This window comes from Mesoplodon densirostris, chromosome 2, assembly GCF_025265405.1.
Source record: "Mesoplodon densirostris isolate mMesDen1 chromosome 2, mMesDen1 primary haplotype, whole genome shotgun sequence".
NCBI lineage: Eukaryota > Metazoa > Chordata > Mammalia > Artiodactyla > Ziphiidae > Mesoplodon > Mesoplodon densirostris.
The window spans coordinates 32,910,691-32,925,290 of NC_082662.1; the positions used below are offsets into that span (position 1 = coordinate 32,910,691).

The window sequence follows — 14,600 nt, forward strand, 5'->3', positions numbered from 1 at the left end:
AATCCTTGGCAATTTTTCATCTCTTCTCAGGCCCCAAGACTTACAGTTCCAATGGCATTTTCTCATCTTGGAATATTTCACAGAGATTCACTGCTCATCAGAATCATTGCTCCATGTTGGAATTCTTTGAACTTTGGGCTGAGAATTAGGGATCAAATCTGTTTTTTGTAATTCAGGCATCCTTTGCTTTGCTCCCCAAGTACACATGAACTGCATTGGTGTTGCCATTGGCAAGTAGAATGATGTAAGATCAAAACAGCCAAGCCCTTCAAGTTCTAGATTTAGTTGACCTAATCTCTTGGATTCCCAAATATCTCTTTAGGAAACAGTTTGTTCTTGCATAAGCAAATCAGTTCCTCTTTATTAGCTGAGAACACTGTTGGTCCAATCATAAAAGAGATTTAAGGATGTAAGCATCTGAAATATATAAATAACCTAATTTAGAGCACAAGTCCTACAAATCGAAGAGTTCTGCTCATATGCAAGAACCATCAAAAATAAAAACCTAGAGTTTTAAGTGAGATTTTATTTACATTATCCTTGATATATCTCTGGGTTCTGGTAGCTGATAAAGTATCCCAAAGAGAACTTCAAGAAAGGCTGAGACAGGTCTTCCCTGGTGGTGCAGTGGTTGAGAGTCCACCTGCCGATGCAGGGGACACGGGTTCATGCCCCGGTCCGGGAAGATCCCACATGCCGCGGAGCGGCTGGGCCCATGAGCCATGGCCGCTGAGCCTGCACGTCCGGAGCCTGTGCTCCGCAGCGGGAGAGGCCACAACAGTGAGAAGCCCGCATACTGCAAGAAAAAAAAAAAAAAAAAGAAAAAAGAAAGGCTGAGACGATGAGACAGAACTGAGAGCATGAGCTCCTGAGGAGGAGGAAGGCTTTCTCTGGTCAGTGTCTACTGACTGTGGAGGTTAGTGGGTAGAAAGGAAGGAAAGCATTTAATCTAACAAATGGACTAGTTCTTTCCATCTTTAGTCATGTATGCAGTCTAGAAGCAACTGGCCTTCCTGGAATTTTAGTTAAGAATTCCAGATAAACCAGCAAAAGTTTTTAACTCCGAAGTTTTTTACTAATGTTCTCAATTTTTCTCCGCCTGTTTGAGGCTCTCTAGCTGAACACAGGGTGGGAGAATGCTCTAATGGTTCCAGGCCCTCTCTCCTGTGCAGCCTCTGTGCTGTGGCCACATGAGATGGAGACTGGCAGTGGAGTGTAATTTAAGAGGTTGATGGAGTCGTGCTGGTCGGATGCTGAGGAGAGGAGTGTTGCCTTTGTTGCCCAACTGTGACTGTATGGTGGTGGTTTGTGACCATGTCTGCCTAGACCTGAGTTTTCAGGGCTTGATTTCACCCTGAATGCATCTCGACCCCCACTGAAGATTTTGGTTCTACATTTGGACTTGGATTCTCTACTCCCTGAGCATTAGTGCCTGCCTATTAAGTAAAGATACCCTTGGTGGATTTTAGAATCCTCCTCATCCTCAGAGAATCTTTGTTAATCAGGGTTGGCTGTTAGCACTGTCAGATTCCTTAAAACTTAAGGAACTCTCAAAACAGAGAGGCGATAGGATTCTCATCTGCAAAGAGCCTCACACTTTGCTCCCCATCACACTCTACTTACTCCAAAAGGGGCTCTCAGCCCCCTCTCTTATTCCCTGCGTTCGAGCACAGTTCTCTCCAGAGTGAAAAGTCTGTGACAACTGTTATCTGTTTTTTTTTAGTATTGGGCTTTTCTGGAGGATAAATTTGGCCTTTGAAACAGTATGGAATTTTCCCTCTTACAGTTTAGAAATCTATAAATTCAGAAATCCATCTGAAGCTACCAGGCTCACTCTTGCTTTCCCGGTATCTTTTAATAAGTATAGATGAGAGTAAATAACATACTCTTCTCTTTAAAACTTTCTCCTCTGACCTATATATTGCTCTTCAACATAATGTGGATCAAGGAAGTTGAGCTGCTTGTGTTTTCTTTTAAGAGTCTTTGAGCAAAACTTTTCTAGATCAGGCTTTCTGCAGGTGTTAAAGAATGCTGCATGACGATCGTTCGTTCTTTTTTTGTGGGGGGGCTCTTACAATTTAGTAATGTTGTTAATATGTTGTTTCTACCCTTCAAGCATCATGGAAGCCTTGTGAGGGGAAAGAGCACTGAACTCAGAGTCAAGAGACAGTGATCTGACACTTTCCAGCTAAATGGTCTTACAAAGTTATTTGACTTCTCTAGACAATGCTTTTCTCATGTGTAAACTGAGTATATTAGAGTTAAGTAATATTTAAAGTCCCTTTGGGCTCAGATCCTGATTCCAAGCACTTAAGTGCAATTTATTCCCTTTGCTAAAGCCACTTGGAAATTGGGGGAAGCTGTTTAAGAAATTGGGGGAAGCTGTTTATTTTTTCATAACTTCAAGCCAATCTTTTAAAAATTGGGAGAGCAGAGTTTTCCTTGGCTTACTAATGCATGTTGATTAGGGAGGATTGGCTTGGTCTCAAAATTTTTAATTTTTTAAATTAAAAAATTTCATTAATTTTTTTTTTGGCTGTGTTAGGTCATTGTTACTGTGCGTGGGCTTTTCTCCAGTTGCGGTGAGCGGGGGCTACTCTTTGTTGAGGTGCACAGGCTTCTCATTATGGTGGCTTCTCTTGTTGTGGAGCATGGGCTCTAGGCGCGTGGGCTTCAGTAGTTGTGGCTCACGGGCTCTAGAGTGCAGGCTCAGTAGTTGTGGCTCACGGGCTTAGTTGCTCCGTGGCATGTGGGATCTTCCCAGACCAGGGCTCGAACCCGTGTCCCCTGCATTGGCAGGCGGATTCTTAACCACTGTACCACCAGGGAAGCCCCATTCATTAATTTTTAAAAATAGCTATGTTGAGATTTAATTCACATATCACATAATTCACCCATTTAAAGTGTACATTTCAGTGGCTTTTATTGTATTCACAGAGTTTTGCAGCCATCACCACAATCAATTTTAGAATATTTTCCTTATCCCCCAAAAGAAACCCCGTACCCTTTAATCATTATCCCTAACCAACCCCCCATCCTCTCCCCCAGCCCTAGGCAACTACCAGTCTAGTCTACTATCTGTCTCTATAGATTTGCCGATTCTAGATATCTCATGTAAATTGAATCATACAATATGTGGTTCTTTGTAAGTGGCTTCTTTCACATGTCATAATATTTAGGCATTTGGATTATTTTCACTTCTTGGCTATTGTGAACAATGAATGCTGCTATGAACATTCATTCATGTACAAGTTTTGTTTTTGTTTTTTTTCTGGACATACGTTTTTAATTCTCTTGGATATATACCTAGGAGTGGAATTACTGAGTTGTATGGTAACTTGTGTTTAGCCTTTTGAGGAACTGTCAGACTGTTTTCCAAAGCAGCTGCATCATTTTCATTCTCACTGGGAGTGTATGAGGGTTCCAGTTTCTCTATAGCCTCATGAACACTTATTATCTGTCTTTTTGATTACAGCCATCCTAGTGGTTGTGAAGTGGTATCTCACTGTAGTGTGATTTACATTTTCCTTATGGCTAATGATATTGAGCATCTTTTCATGAGTTTGTTAGCCATTTGTACATATTCCTTGGAGATTTCTAAAGAACTAATTTTGATGGTGATTTTCACAGGGAGTACAAACAGGCAAGGACCTGGATAGTTGAAGTTTTTCACTCATCTTGTTTGTTAACAGAGCAGCGTGATTATTTGTTGGAAAGAAACATATATATGGATGATTTCTGAGCACTCTTGGCTTCACTTGGTTGCCTCTAATACTTTTCTGGTGCTTAGTCCACCAGACTTTTTCTTAGGAGGTTTGTGGAAAGCTTCAGAGGCAATGTAGCATGTACAAAAATGGTGAAGACTTTAGAAGGGGGCAGACCTGGATTTGATTGGCCTGGTCATTAAGCTGTATGATCTTGGGATGTTAATTGAGCCCTCCAAATCCCCCCTCTGCATCTGAAAATTTTTTGAGGTAAAAGCACTAGTAAGTGTTAGCTAGTTCTTTTTCTTTTTTTGATTATCATAGTTCCTTATTTTTTTATTATTTATTTTTATTTTTATTTTATTTTTGGCTGTGTTGGATCTTTGTTGCTGCACGTGGGCTTTCTCTAGTTGCGGCGAGTGGGGGCTTCTCATTGCGGTGGTTTCTCTTGTTGCGGAGCACGGGCTCTAGGCGTGTGGGCTTCAGTAGTTGTGAATCGTGGGCTCTAGAGCGCAGGCTCAGTAGTTGTGCACGGGCTTAGTTGCTCCACGGCATTTGGGATCTTCCCGGACCGGGGCACGAACCCATGTCCCCTGCATCGGCAGGCGGACTCTCAACCACTGCGCCACCAGGGAAGCCCCTAAATTTCTTGTAAGGTGGTTGAATTTTGCTATTCACAGGTGTAAAACATAACCGGAATTTTCAGAAGGAGATATTGGAGCCTTGATGTAAAACTAACTTTACATTTTAAGTACTTCCTTTTTCTTTTCAGCACTCCATGGTGTTTGGTATCCTATTGATAACACGATCTCACCTGGTCCGCAACCCTATGTAATTTATTTAAATAATTACTTGATGACCACTCCTGATTTTTATACCCTATGTTCAGGTCTTAACTGTCAGTGATAAATCCCTCATTATTGTTTCTTCTCTTCTTTTTTTTTTAAATAAATTTATTTTATTTTATTTATTTATTTTTGGCTGCATTGGGTCTTCATTGCTGCGCACAGGCTTTCTGTAGTTGCGGCGAGCGGGGGCTACTCTTCGTTGCAGTGCGTGGGCTTCTCATTGTGGTGGCTTCTCTTGTTGTGGAGCACAGGCTCTAGGCGCGCGGGCTTCAGTAGTTGTGGCACTTGAGCTCAGTAGTTGTGGCTCGTGGGCTCCAGAGCGCAGGCTCAGTAGTTGTTGTGCACGGGCTTAGTTGCTCTGCGGCATGTGGGATCTTCCCGGACCAGGGATCGAACCTGTGTCCTCTGCATTGGCAGGCGGATTCTTAACCACTGCACAACCAGGGAAGTCCCTGTTTCTTCTCTTCTTAACCCTAATATCAAGTATTTAATAATTTCTGACTTTTTAAAACCTACTGTTCATTTAAAATCTGATTTCCATTCCACCACTCTCTAGAAAATTATTCTCACAAAAAGCACTCTTATTTGTAGGAAAATTCAGAAAGCCTTTCTTAGTCTTTGTCCTCCTTGTCCTGTAGCATTTGATACTGGTGATCATCTCTTCCTTGATTATACTTTCTTGGTTTGTTGCCTACCTCTTTCACTGCTTTTTCCCCTACCCGCCCCCCCTCCTTTGTTGATTGCTTTCCCATCTCCTGCCTTCTAATTTTGGCTGTTCCCTCAGGCTCAGTCCTTAGCACTCTGCTCTTCTTTTTTGCCCTAACCCAGAAAGCCCAACATCTCCCATGTCTTTAGCTAGCACCTCTATGCATATGACTTCTCAACTTAAGTTCTCAGCTGCCCCAGATTAAATTCTGGTATTTTCAGCTGCTTCAAGAACATTTCCATTTGTAGCTCCTTTGCTGTTGTTTTAAATTCAACATACTTCACATTGAACTTGTCAAATCAAACTTCCTTTCCAACTCCTATGACCTGCTAATTTCTTGAGTGGTGCACTGTGGTTGAACCCTTGGACCCACATGAGGGAGGGGTCTTGAAACCTTAGAGCCACTGGTGTGTTGGAGTCAACTGTCATGGGCTCGTGAGAGCCAAATATTAAACTTTCAGGAATTTTGTGAGCTATTTGCTGAGCACAGCCATTATTAAAAATTAAATTATGTAAACTTAAAATTAAATAAATTATATTTAAAATAAAGGTAATAAATATTCAAAGCTCATCACTTCAGTTACTTTACTATGTTATTACCATCTGTGCTGTTGAGGTCAGTTACGTCTGTTGTATCTCTCTGATGGAAATTCTATATATTGGTGTGCTACTGTACATTTCTTCCCAACATTGCTTTTAGTGATATTATATTAATAGCTTGAAATTAGTCATTTCAAGAGAGTATTTACACCATGGAAATCAACAAGTGATACAAGTCTGAGGTAAATGTATCATTTCATTCATTGTCTAAACTTAAGAAAGTGAGGGAGAAAATGTTAATATTGCAGATTAAACTAAAATGTGTGTCATATTGTCAGTAGCACAAAAAAATTGGAGAAATATTCTTTAAATATTTGAAACCTATATTTAATTTTTAAATATTTGAAACCTGTTATTCAATTTATCATGAACCATTTTCTCCAGTTGGATTATCTACCTGTCAACTTCTTATTCCTTCACACACACATACAAACATGCATGTCTTGCATGTTTCCACCCCTATACCCAGCCTTATGTGGTTTTCCCCTCCTCTTTCTTTCTATCAAACATTTTCTAATCCTTCAAGTCCTTTCTTTTCTAGGAAGTTTACTGAGATGTTTCCAGCCTTTATCTTTTCTGATTTGCAATCTGTTTTTTTCTTCTTTTAAATAAATTTATTTATTTATTTATTTATAGCTGTGTTGGGTCTTCGTTTCTGTGCGAGGGCTTTCTCTAGTTGCGGCAAGCGGGGGCCACTCTTCATTGCGGTGCACAGGCCTCTCACTATCGCGGCCTCTCTTGTTGTGGAGCACAGGCTCCAGACGCGCAGGCTCAGTAGTTGTGGCTCACGGGCCCAGTTGCTCTGCGGCATGTGGGATCTTCCCAGACCAGGGCTCGAACCCATGTCCCCTGCATTGGCAGGCAGATTCTCAACCACTGCGCCACCAGGGAAGCCCCCTGCAATCTGTTTTGAATGCTAGAATATTATAGTTGGAAAGGACTTATAGTTCAATCTTCCGTGTGAATGTAGAAATTCCAATATCCTAGTCTCTGTTTGAAAAACTCTAGTGACTAGAAATCCACTATTCTGAGAGTAACCCTTTCTCTTATTATCTAGAAAATTATGTTGAAAAGACTCTTCTTCCTTGTAATTTCCAATTGTCTTCTGATTCTGTGTTTGAGCATATCACTCAGTGAAGTTGTCACTAGACTTGGAATGAATCAGTCACTTTAGGCACTTTCTACAGCTATGTGACCATAACTTCTCAGAGCCTTAGCTTCCTTGGTTTCTGTTATAGAATGGGAGTAATAAATAAACTTCACAGGGCAGTTGTTTGGATTAAGTAAATAAAATGAGATTATGTCTGATTACAAAGCATTGTAGTAATGGCAGAGACTAATAGCAGAAAGACCAAACTGAGGCCAGTCTTTCCACTTGTGACCTTAGGCAAGTTACTTAACCTCTTTGTGCCTCATTTCCTCATGTGTAAAACAGGAATAACAATACCTACCTTATGGATATGAGGGATAGATGAGGTAACATCTAAAGCATTAGCACAATGTTTGACATTACCCACACATTTTTCTAAAGTGATATTTATTTGTTTTTGCATAGTTTCAGTTATAAAGTTAGAATTGCTTTTTCCCAAAAGGAAAGTAATTATCAAGTTCACTATTAGAAGTATTTGGTAAGGGGCTTCCCTGGTGGCGCAGTGGTTAAGAATCCGCCTGCCAATGCAGAGGACACGGGTTCAAGCCCTAGTCCAGGAAGATCCCACATGCCACGGAGCAACTAAGCCTGTGCGCTACAACTACTGAGCCTGTGCTCTAGAGCCCGCGATCCACAAATACTGAAGCCCGTGTGCCACAACTGCTGAAGCCCACGCTCCACAACTACTGAAGCCCTCGTGCTTAGAGCCCATGTTCTGCAACAAGAGAAGCCATCGCAGTGAGAAACCCGCACACCGCAACAAAGACTAGCCCTCGCTCGCTGCAGCTAGAGAAAGCCCGCACGGAGCAACCAAGACCCAACTCAGCCAAAAATAAATTTAAAAAAAAAAGTATTTGGTAAGAAAGAGGTTAAATTAAGGTACACTGTATGGAATACTGGGTATCTAGCATTTTAGTTTCCTTCATAGCACTCTGGAAGGCTTTTCTGACTCTGACTGGTCTCATCTGTCCATCACTGGCTCTCATTTCACATTTTGGTCCATAATAATTTCTGAGATGTTTCAGGATGATTAAGACTCCCCATCCCTAGTCCAAACTTGCTGGAGTATTTTTCATGGTTGGCTGGAGTGTGTAATGGATCTGGCCTCAATTTATTTATTAATTATAAATTTACTTATTTATTTTATATTTATTTTTGGCCGTGTTGCGTCTTTGTCGCTGCACGCGGGCTTTCTCTAATTGTGGTGAGTGGGGGCTACTGTTCGTTGCCGTGCGTGGGCTTCTCATTGCGGTGGCTTCTCTTGTTGCAGAGCACGGGCTCTAGGCGCACAGGCTTCAGTAGTTGTGGCTCACAGGCTCAGTAGTTGTGGCTTGCGGGCTCTAGAGCGCAGGCTCAGTAGTTGTGGTGCACAGGCTTAGTTGCTCCGCGGTATGTGGGATCTTCCTGGACCAGAGCTCGAACCCATGTCTCCTGCATTGGCAGGCAGATTCTTAACCACTGTGCCACCAGGGAAGTCCCTGGCCTCAATTAAAAAAAACACACATACACTTCTGTTAAGTGTTACTATTTCATATGTATTGTACTCCAACCTGAAAATTCCTGAATTTTTTGTTGTTTCCAGTTTCAAATTCTTTAATTTGTGTTTACCTAGGACCAGAGATTCTTGTGTAGATAATAAAATAATTCACGATAGAATAAAAATCAGTCTGTTTCACTTTCATGCACAGGTCCGGAAGCACATCAATGATCTTTATGAAGATCTGCGGGATGGCCATAACCTGATCTCTCTGCTGGAGGTCCTCTCAGGCATCAAACTGGTGAGCTCCTCTCTTCTCCTAATGAGTTGACCTCACAGGTGTGGCCCTATTAATGACATATGGGTCCACCTTGTTGAGTGCTAGGGCAGTGGCTGTCACTGTGTTACATGGGAGGAAAAAGTAGTAGAGGTAATTGGTGGACTTTATTTCTAACTCAGAGTTAACACTTTATAAATGATGTAATTTCATCTTAATTTAACCTGATGTATCATATATTCTCATTTCTTGATGGAATTAGGTATCGGTTCTGTTCCTTTCATATTTGCATGTTTTCTCCTTACTTGTTCTTTATCTATTTATAGATGCTAGTGTTTCAGGAATAGCAGATTTACATTTAAAGATTTTTGAATAAGGTGTATTTTTCTTCCTACAGCTTTATTTCTAGTCTATATAGACTCCTCCTATTTTCGCTTCTACTATGAATTGTTCTATTTCTATATTCAACAAAGACCTGAAATTTACATTTAAAAGCCCAGGTGTTTAGAGTCATTTTTTTCCCAAATCACCTCACTTTCTCCCTTCTGGGATTCACTGTCTTTCACAGGGCTGGAGAAGTGCTGAAGTTGATGTCTGAGCATAGCCCCAGATGGAGTACTCTGGGCTCCTTGGATAATTAAACATGCCTGCTTCCTCCCCAGATGTATTAAATGTGGCTTGTGGAAACACTTACCTATCTGAGAGCAAAGGCTGTCTGAACCTCTTGGCTCATGAGTTCTTACCTTCACTTTGAGGGATCAGCGTAACCCCTCTGTGGGCTCATTGTTTCCTATATGGGAGCCTAATGGAAGCCTGTGATCCTGTGCAGCTCCTGCTCTATCTCGAGCGTTGTAGACAACATACTTTTCATTTAGAAAAGGCCAGGGCTGAATACTGGAAACACCTGTGAGGGAGGTGTGCTCTGGAGAGGCACACCGCTCGAGGAGCTGGTGGAGCCAGCGTGCTCACCGCCTTCTGTGAATTCTTAGTCATTGTTTGTTGTGTTTCAAGGGCAGGATTTGGCACAGTAGATTTCACTCCCTAAGTAATAGCTTCTTCCACGGTTGGAGCTTGCCATCCCCTGGGGCCTTTGTTTTGGTTTCACTTTTTTTTTGGTCTTACAATAGAATTAATTTTATAATGTTTAATGGCCTAAAATTGACAGATGCTTTTATTAACATAGCCAGTACATATGAATTCTAGTTCTTCTCTGGCCCTCATTTATAAATCTCCTAAGTAATCAGAATTTTACTTTCACTGCTGGACTTAACAGTGCTCACAAAGTTATATTTTGGGCAATTTGGCTGGTATATTTGATGAACTTGTAGTGATTTTATATTGAAAAGTGATTCTTTTCAGTGATGTTGCTTAAAAAACAGGTTAAAACCACTCCAATCTAATTTCTTTTCCTAACCTTTGAAAACCTACAGGTGTTTATGAAGATAGTCGTAAAATATCATCTTTTCACAAAAAACCACCCAAATATGTCTTTCATGGTTATTCTCATCCTCCTCTCTGCCTTACTTGATTCACAGAAGTAGGGAGGGTGGGTGGCCGTGGAGAATTAAAGCTGTGTTTCAACATAAGAAGTGTTCAATATAACCATCTGCTCTGGTCTTAATTTGGTTTTTGCATCTTTCTGGAGGTGGGAGGGTATTTTCATATTTATTTTCACCTTTTTTTCCCTGAATTCATTTCCTTTTCATTTATGTGTTGTGAATTTCCTGTTACTCTGTCGTGTCTTTGTCTCGGTTGGTGGCCAAAGGAGCCAGCAGGGCTGAAGACCCTCCGTCTGGTGAGCATGCCCTCCTGGCGCCATACAGACAGCGAGGAGCAGGAGGAAGATGATGATGATGTAGTAGGTCCTCCTGGGGCCACCAGCATCCCAGCTGGCACTGCAGGGCCATCAGAGAGTTTGGGGTTCTCCAGGTCTTCAAGTAGCTCAGTTACCAGTTGCCTTCTTCCCTGTCCACCTGGGAATTTGGGTCCCAAAGAAAGTGGTTAAAACTAATTGTGCCTCTTGCCACTGTTTAGATGATCCTGGAGTGGGAATTGTTTTGCTTATCTGAAAGTAGCTGGCACGAAAAGAATAATGGTGTTTGGTGGCATCAAGTCCCTTTGTGACCTGGAGACCCATGGCTTTCTGGTGGCCTTGCTGTGTTGTCTGAGTCTAGATCGCAGAGTCGTGGAAAGCTTAGTTGACAGCATGACAGTTATTGCTTATGACTCCACACTCCAGACTAACGAGGACTCTCCATCTCTCTGGCCTCCAGGTTCTCACCACACACCATGTCACTTGTTTTCAGAAGAGCCTGGTGTTTGCAAACCACTCACTGCATGGAGATACTCTGCTTGGTCAATAACATCTCTAGTTGCTGTAGAGGACAGATATTTAACTTGCATGTTCTTAAGGGTCTTTTTGGTGGGGAATACTTAGGAGTAAAGATTAGAGTGTGTAAGAAGGCCATTTTCTGTTTGCAGGCTCTAAGTTATAGCCTATGATCTTTCTCCAGAAAGAGGGATTAGGCAATATCCCCATTCCCTGTCCTCTTAAAGTCATCTTTTCACCTCATTGATCTCCCTTCCCATTGCCTTAGAGTCTTCAGTTTCACAGGCTCTATCATCTTCTAAGCTATAGTCACAATTAGTTTAGCTGAAATGACTGAGAAGAGGTTCTCACTAAGAAGATTTTTCCTAAAACTTTGACTTATGAAGTCATCCTGTTTCACAGAGAGGCCTCATCCTCTCTGTCGATTACTCTGGTTTGGGAGTTTTGCTTAGAAGGGTTAGGGGACCCCCACAGAGATGCTTCCACCCCATCTTTCCACATGGTGGGTTACTTTTTGCCCATTTCAACCCGGGGCAGTGTTTCTTCTGTGCAGGTGCCCACAACAGAGCTACCTTGTATTTTATTGGCCTTTAATTAGTACCAATTTGACATTTACAAATGAATTGGGTATGATCTAGTGAGAGTAATGTTTTAGTCCCAATTGTAGTAAGATAAAAACAGCATTGGAAAGTGGGCAGGAGAAAATGTTCCAGAGGTAGGTAGCCGTCCCTGCCTGTACCCACTGGGGAAACACTTCCTGCACTTCTGGAGGGATAGGAGTTGAGCAGTGGATGAGGCGGTGGGGACGGGCACCAGGGGCACTGGGTGAAGGTGGGCCTCTCCCCTGTGGCTTGTATGACATCCAGGACTGAGTGACTGGCAGGAAATACCTTTCTTTGGAGGACTGTGTTAAACAGCCCTACATCATCAAGGTCTTTTTTGCTCTGGGTATTTCATACTGGGGTAAAGGGTGGCTTTGCTACACCAACACCCATCTTCCTAGAAAATAGGTTTCTTCCTGATTTCTGCCTTCCATTGTAGGTTTTTTCACTTGCTTGTTGAGCATGTGTAACTCCTCATTCCCTACTATAAAATTGGCTACCTCTAGTTTCTTTTGCCAGGTTTGTAATACACTTGGCTCTGTCCATTACTGTGCAGTATGCAATTAGGACTTTCTACCCTTCCTACAATAGCATTTAACTGCGATTCGGGGAGCCATAGAGGCAAGTCTTTGTTCCCATTAACGTCACATCCAGAATCAGGTTCTGCCACATACGACTGCAAAAGAACCTGTAGAGGAGCTGCAGCACTACCTAAGCGTTTGCATTCACACGGGCTGTGTGTTCACGGGGATCCTAGTGGTAAACAAGGCATTCTGGGGCCTCAGCAAGCATGGTGAAAACACACACAGCTCCTGCCCTGGGGGGTGCTTTATGTGATGCTACCACGCCTGGCTTCAATCATGAGGAATTCTTTGTGGTCTTTTAGTCCTTGAAATGAAAGAGGAAAGAGGTCTGCATGGGTAAATTGGTGTAGCTGAAATTAACATCCCTTTTGTTTGTTTGTTTGCAGCCCCGGGAGAAGGGCAGGATGCGTTTTCACAGGCTGCAGAATGTGCAGATTGCCCTGGACTTCCTAAAGCAGCGACAGGTAAGAGTGTCCCGTGTGTTCCCCATTCTGCCAGGGAATGTTGGCATTGGGTCCCTAGAAGTTCTCAGTGCTCCTGGTAAGCCCTCAGTAAATCTGACCGATGCAGTTCTGAGTCTTGCTTGCTAGTGAGCAGCTGTATTGTGTTTGGACAAATCATTTGTCGGTCCTTACATAGAGTTTGTGGCCTGTCTGAGGGGGAGAGTCTTAGAGAAGAGCAAGATATAAAAGATTGACTCACCTCGGGTGGAGGTCAAAGGGAAGATGAAAAATAAACCAGCACAGAAGATGGGAAAAGGTACATCGTCTAGGAAGAGGGAAAACCAGAGTGCTCCATCATCATGAGAACTGGGTGAGGGGATGGTCAGGATGGCTGAACGGCACATGGAGCTGAGGCGAAGGGCTCAGCTGTGCAGCACTGGTGACTTAAGAGAACAGCCTCAGTAGAGCAGAAAAGTGTTTAGGACATAGTAAAGAAGCTTTTCCCTCCCTAGATAAAGAAGGAAGATGGCAACATATTTTTAGACACAGGGAGAGAAGCCAGTGAAGAGAGGAGAACAGAATGAGAGTGAGGAGGAGTACGAGTCAGAGCATGTCACCCTGGAAGGTGCCTTGGAGACCCTCTAGTCCAGCCTTTTTGTTTCATACGGAAGGAAACTGAGAAATGACCTGCCCCAGATCACACAAGGTAGAGCAAAGCTGGGACTTCCACCCAGGTCTCCTGACATTTGTTTAACGCTCCTTCCATGCTGCTTTCTACACATGTTTCTTCCTCCCATTGCTTCCTAATTGATGGAACCAAGCCCAGGGATGGAGGGATGAGATACAGAGCATAGCTGACGTGGTTTCTTTGAAAAAGAATGGAAAAAATGCCTCTTCTGAGATACAGGGAGGAGGAAGGAAGGAGGGATAAAGACACAGAGAAAGTTTGTGGAGAGGAGGAAGGTGGATGGATAAGGGAGTCAGAGATCATCTGCCTAGAGAGCTGTTTGGAAAGATTTGGTATAGCTACAGTCGCCAGGCAACAGCACCGGTCACGATGACCTTAGATGGTACACATATTTTTGGAGTTAGTTCATTTTTGTCACTCTTACCAGTAATTCTCATTAACTTGGGAAATTCTTTTTCTGTGTACTCCTGTAGCAGTTTGCTTCTAATATAATACTTATTACTTTATTGTTATTTCTCTGTTTGCTCTAATGCACTGTAGGCCCGTGAGGACAGGGAACGTGATCTTACTTAACATTTTTATCTTCATCACCTGTCATCATGAATGGTCCATAATCAGCACTTAATAAATATTTGTTGAATAAATTGATAAATGAAAAGAGGTAGGAGCATCAGAGGCTGACATGTTTAGGGGACCGGAGAGAGCAGCGTTGGAATGTCTGTATGTAGAGTTACAGAAAATCAGAGAGGGCCTTAATGGGCAAAAGGTGAATTGAGAAGAACTGATTAGCTAGCAGTGTAAGTAAGGATGGAGAGGAGATTGGTTACTTGGCTACAGTAAAAATGTGAGCGGTTAACAGTGGACACAGAGAAGGGCAGAGAGAACTCTAGGTCAGTTCTTGCTTATGGTGAGGTTGTAGCTGTGCAGCTGGCCAAAGCAGAGTGAAAATGAAAGTCATCAGAAGTGGGAAGGCAGACGAGTTGTACAGATGGGTGATACTTGGGTCATCGAGATGAGTGTGACAATTACCAAGAAAGGTGATAGAAGATGAGGTAGGAAAAGTAGGAGTTAGGTGTGAAGTCTCCAAGGAACAGATTGGCAGAGGTTGGAAGGTGGCTTGGCCAAGGAAGGTAGACTTCAGAAAACAAGGGGAAAGCTGACAGAGTTGGGACTGAGGAACGTGGACTTGGCT

The 14,600-nt window shown here is 42.6% G+C and overlaps 1 protein-coding gene across 19 annotated transcripts in view; it reads left to right on the forward strand.

Moving 5' to 3' along the window:
• The window catches only part of MACF1 (microtubule actin crosslinking factor 1), a 330,003-nt gene that overhangs the window by 112,301 nt on the left and 203,102 nt on the right, over positions 1-14,600 (forward strand). For 10 of the 19 annotated variants that reach the window (XM_060089544.1, XM_060089543.1, XM_060089551.1 and 7 more), the window contains exons 3-5: positions 8,697-8,786; positions 10,528-10,620; positions 12,664-12,741. In XM_060089544.1, coding sequence (XP_059945527.1) covers positions 8,697-8,786; positions 10,528-10,620; positions 12,664-12,741 — 261 coding nt within the window. The remainder of the gene's footprint in view (positions 1-8,696; positions 8,787-10,527; positions 10,621-12,663; positions 12,742-14,600) is intronic. The other 9 variants (XM_060089550.1, XM_060089549.1, XM_060089558.1 and 6 more) reach the window with 2 other exon arrangements.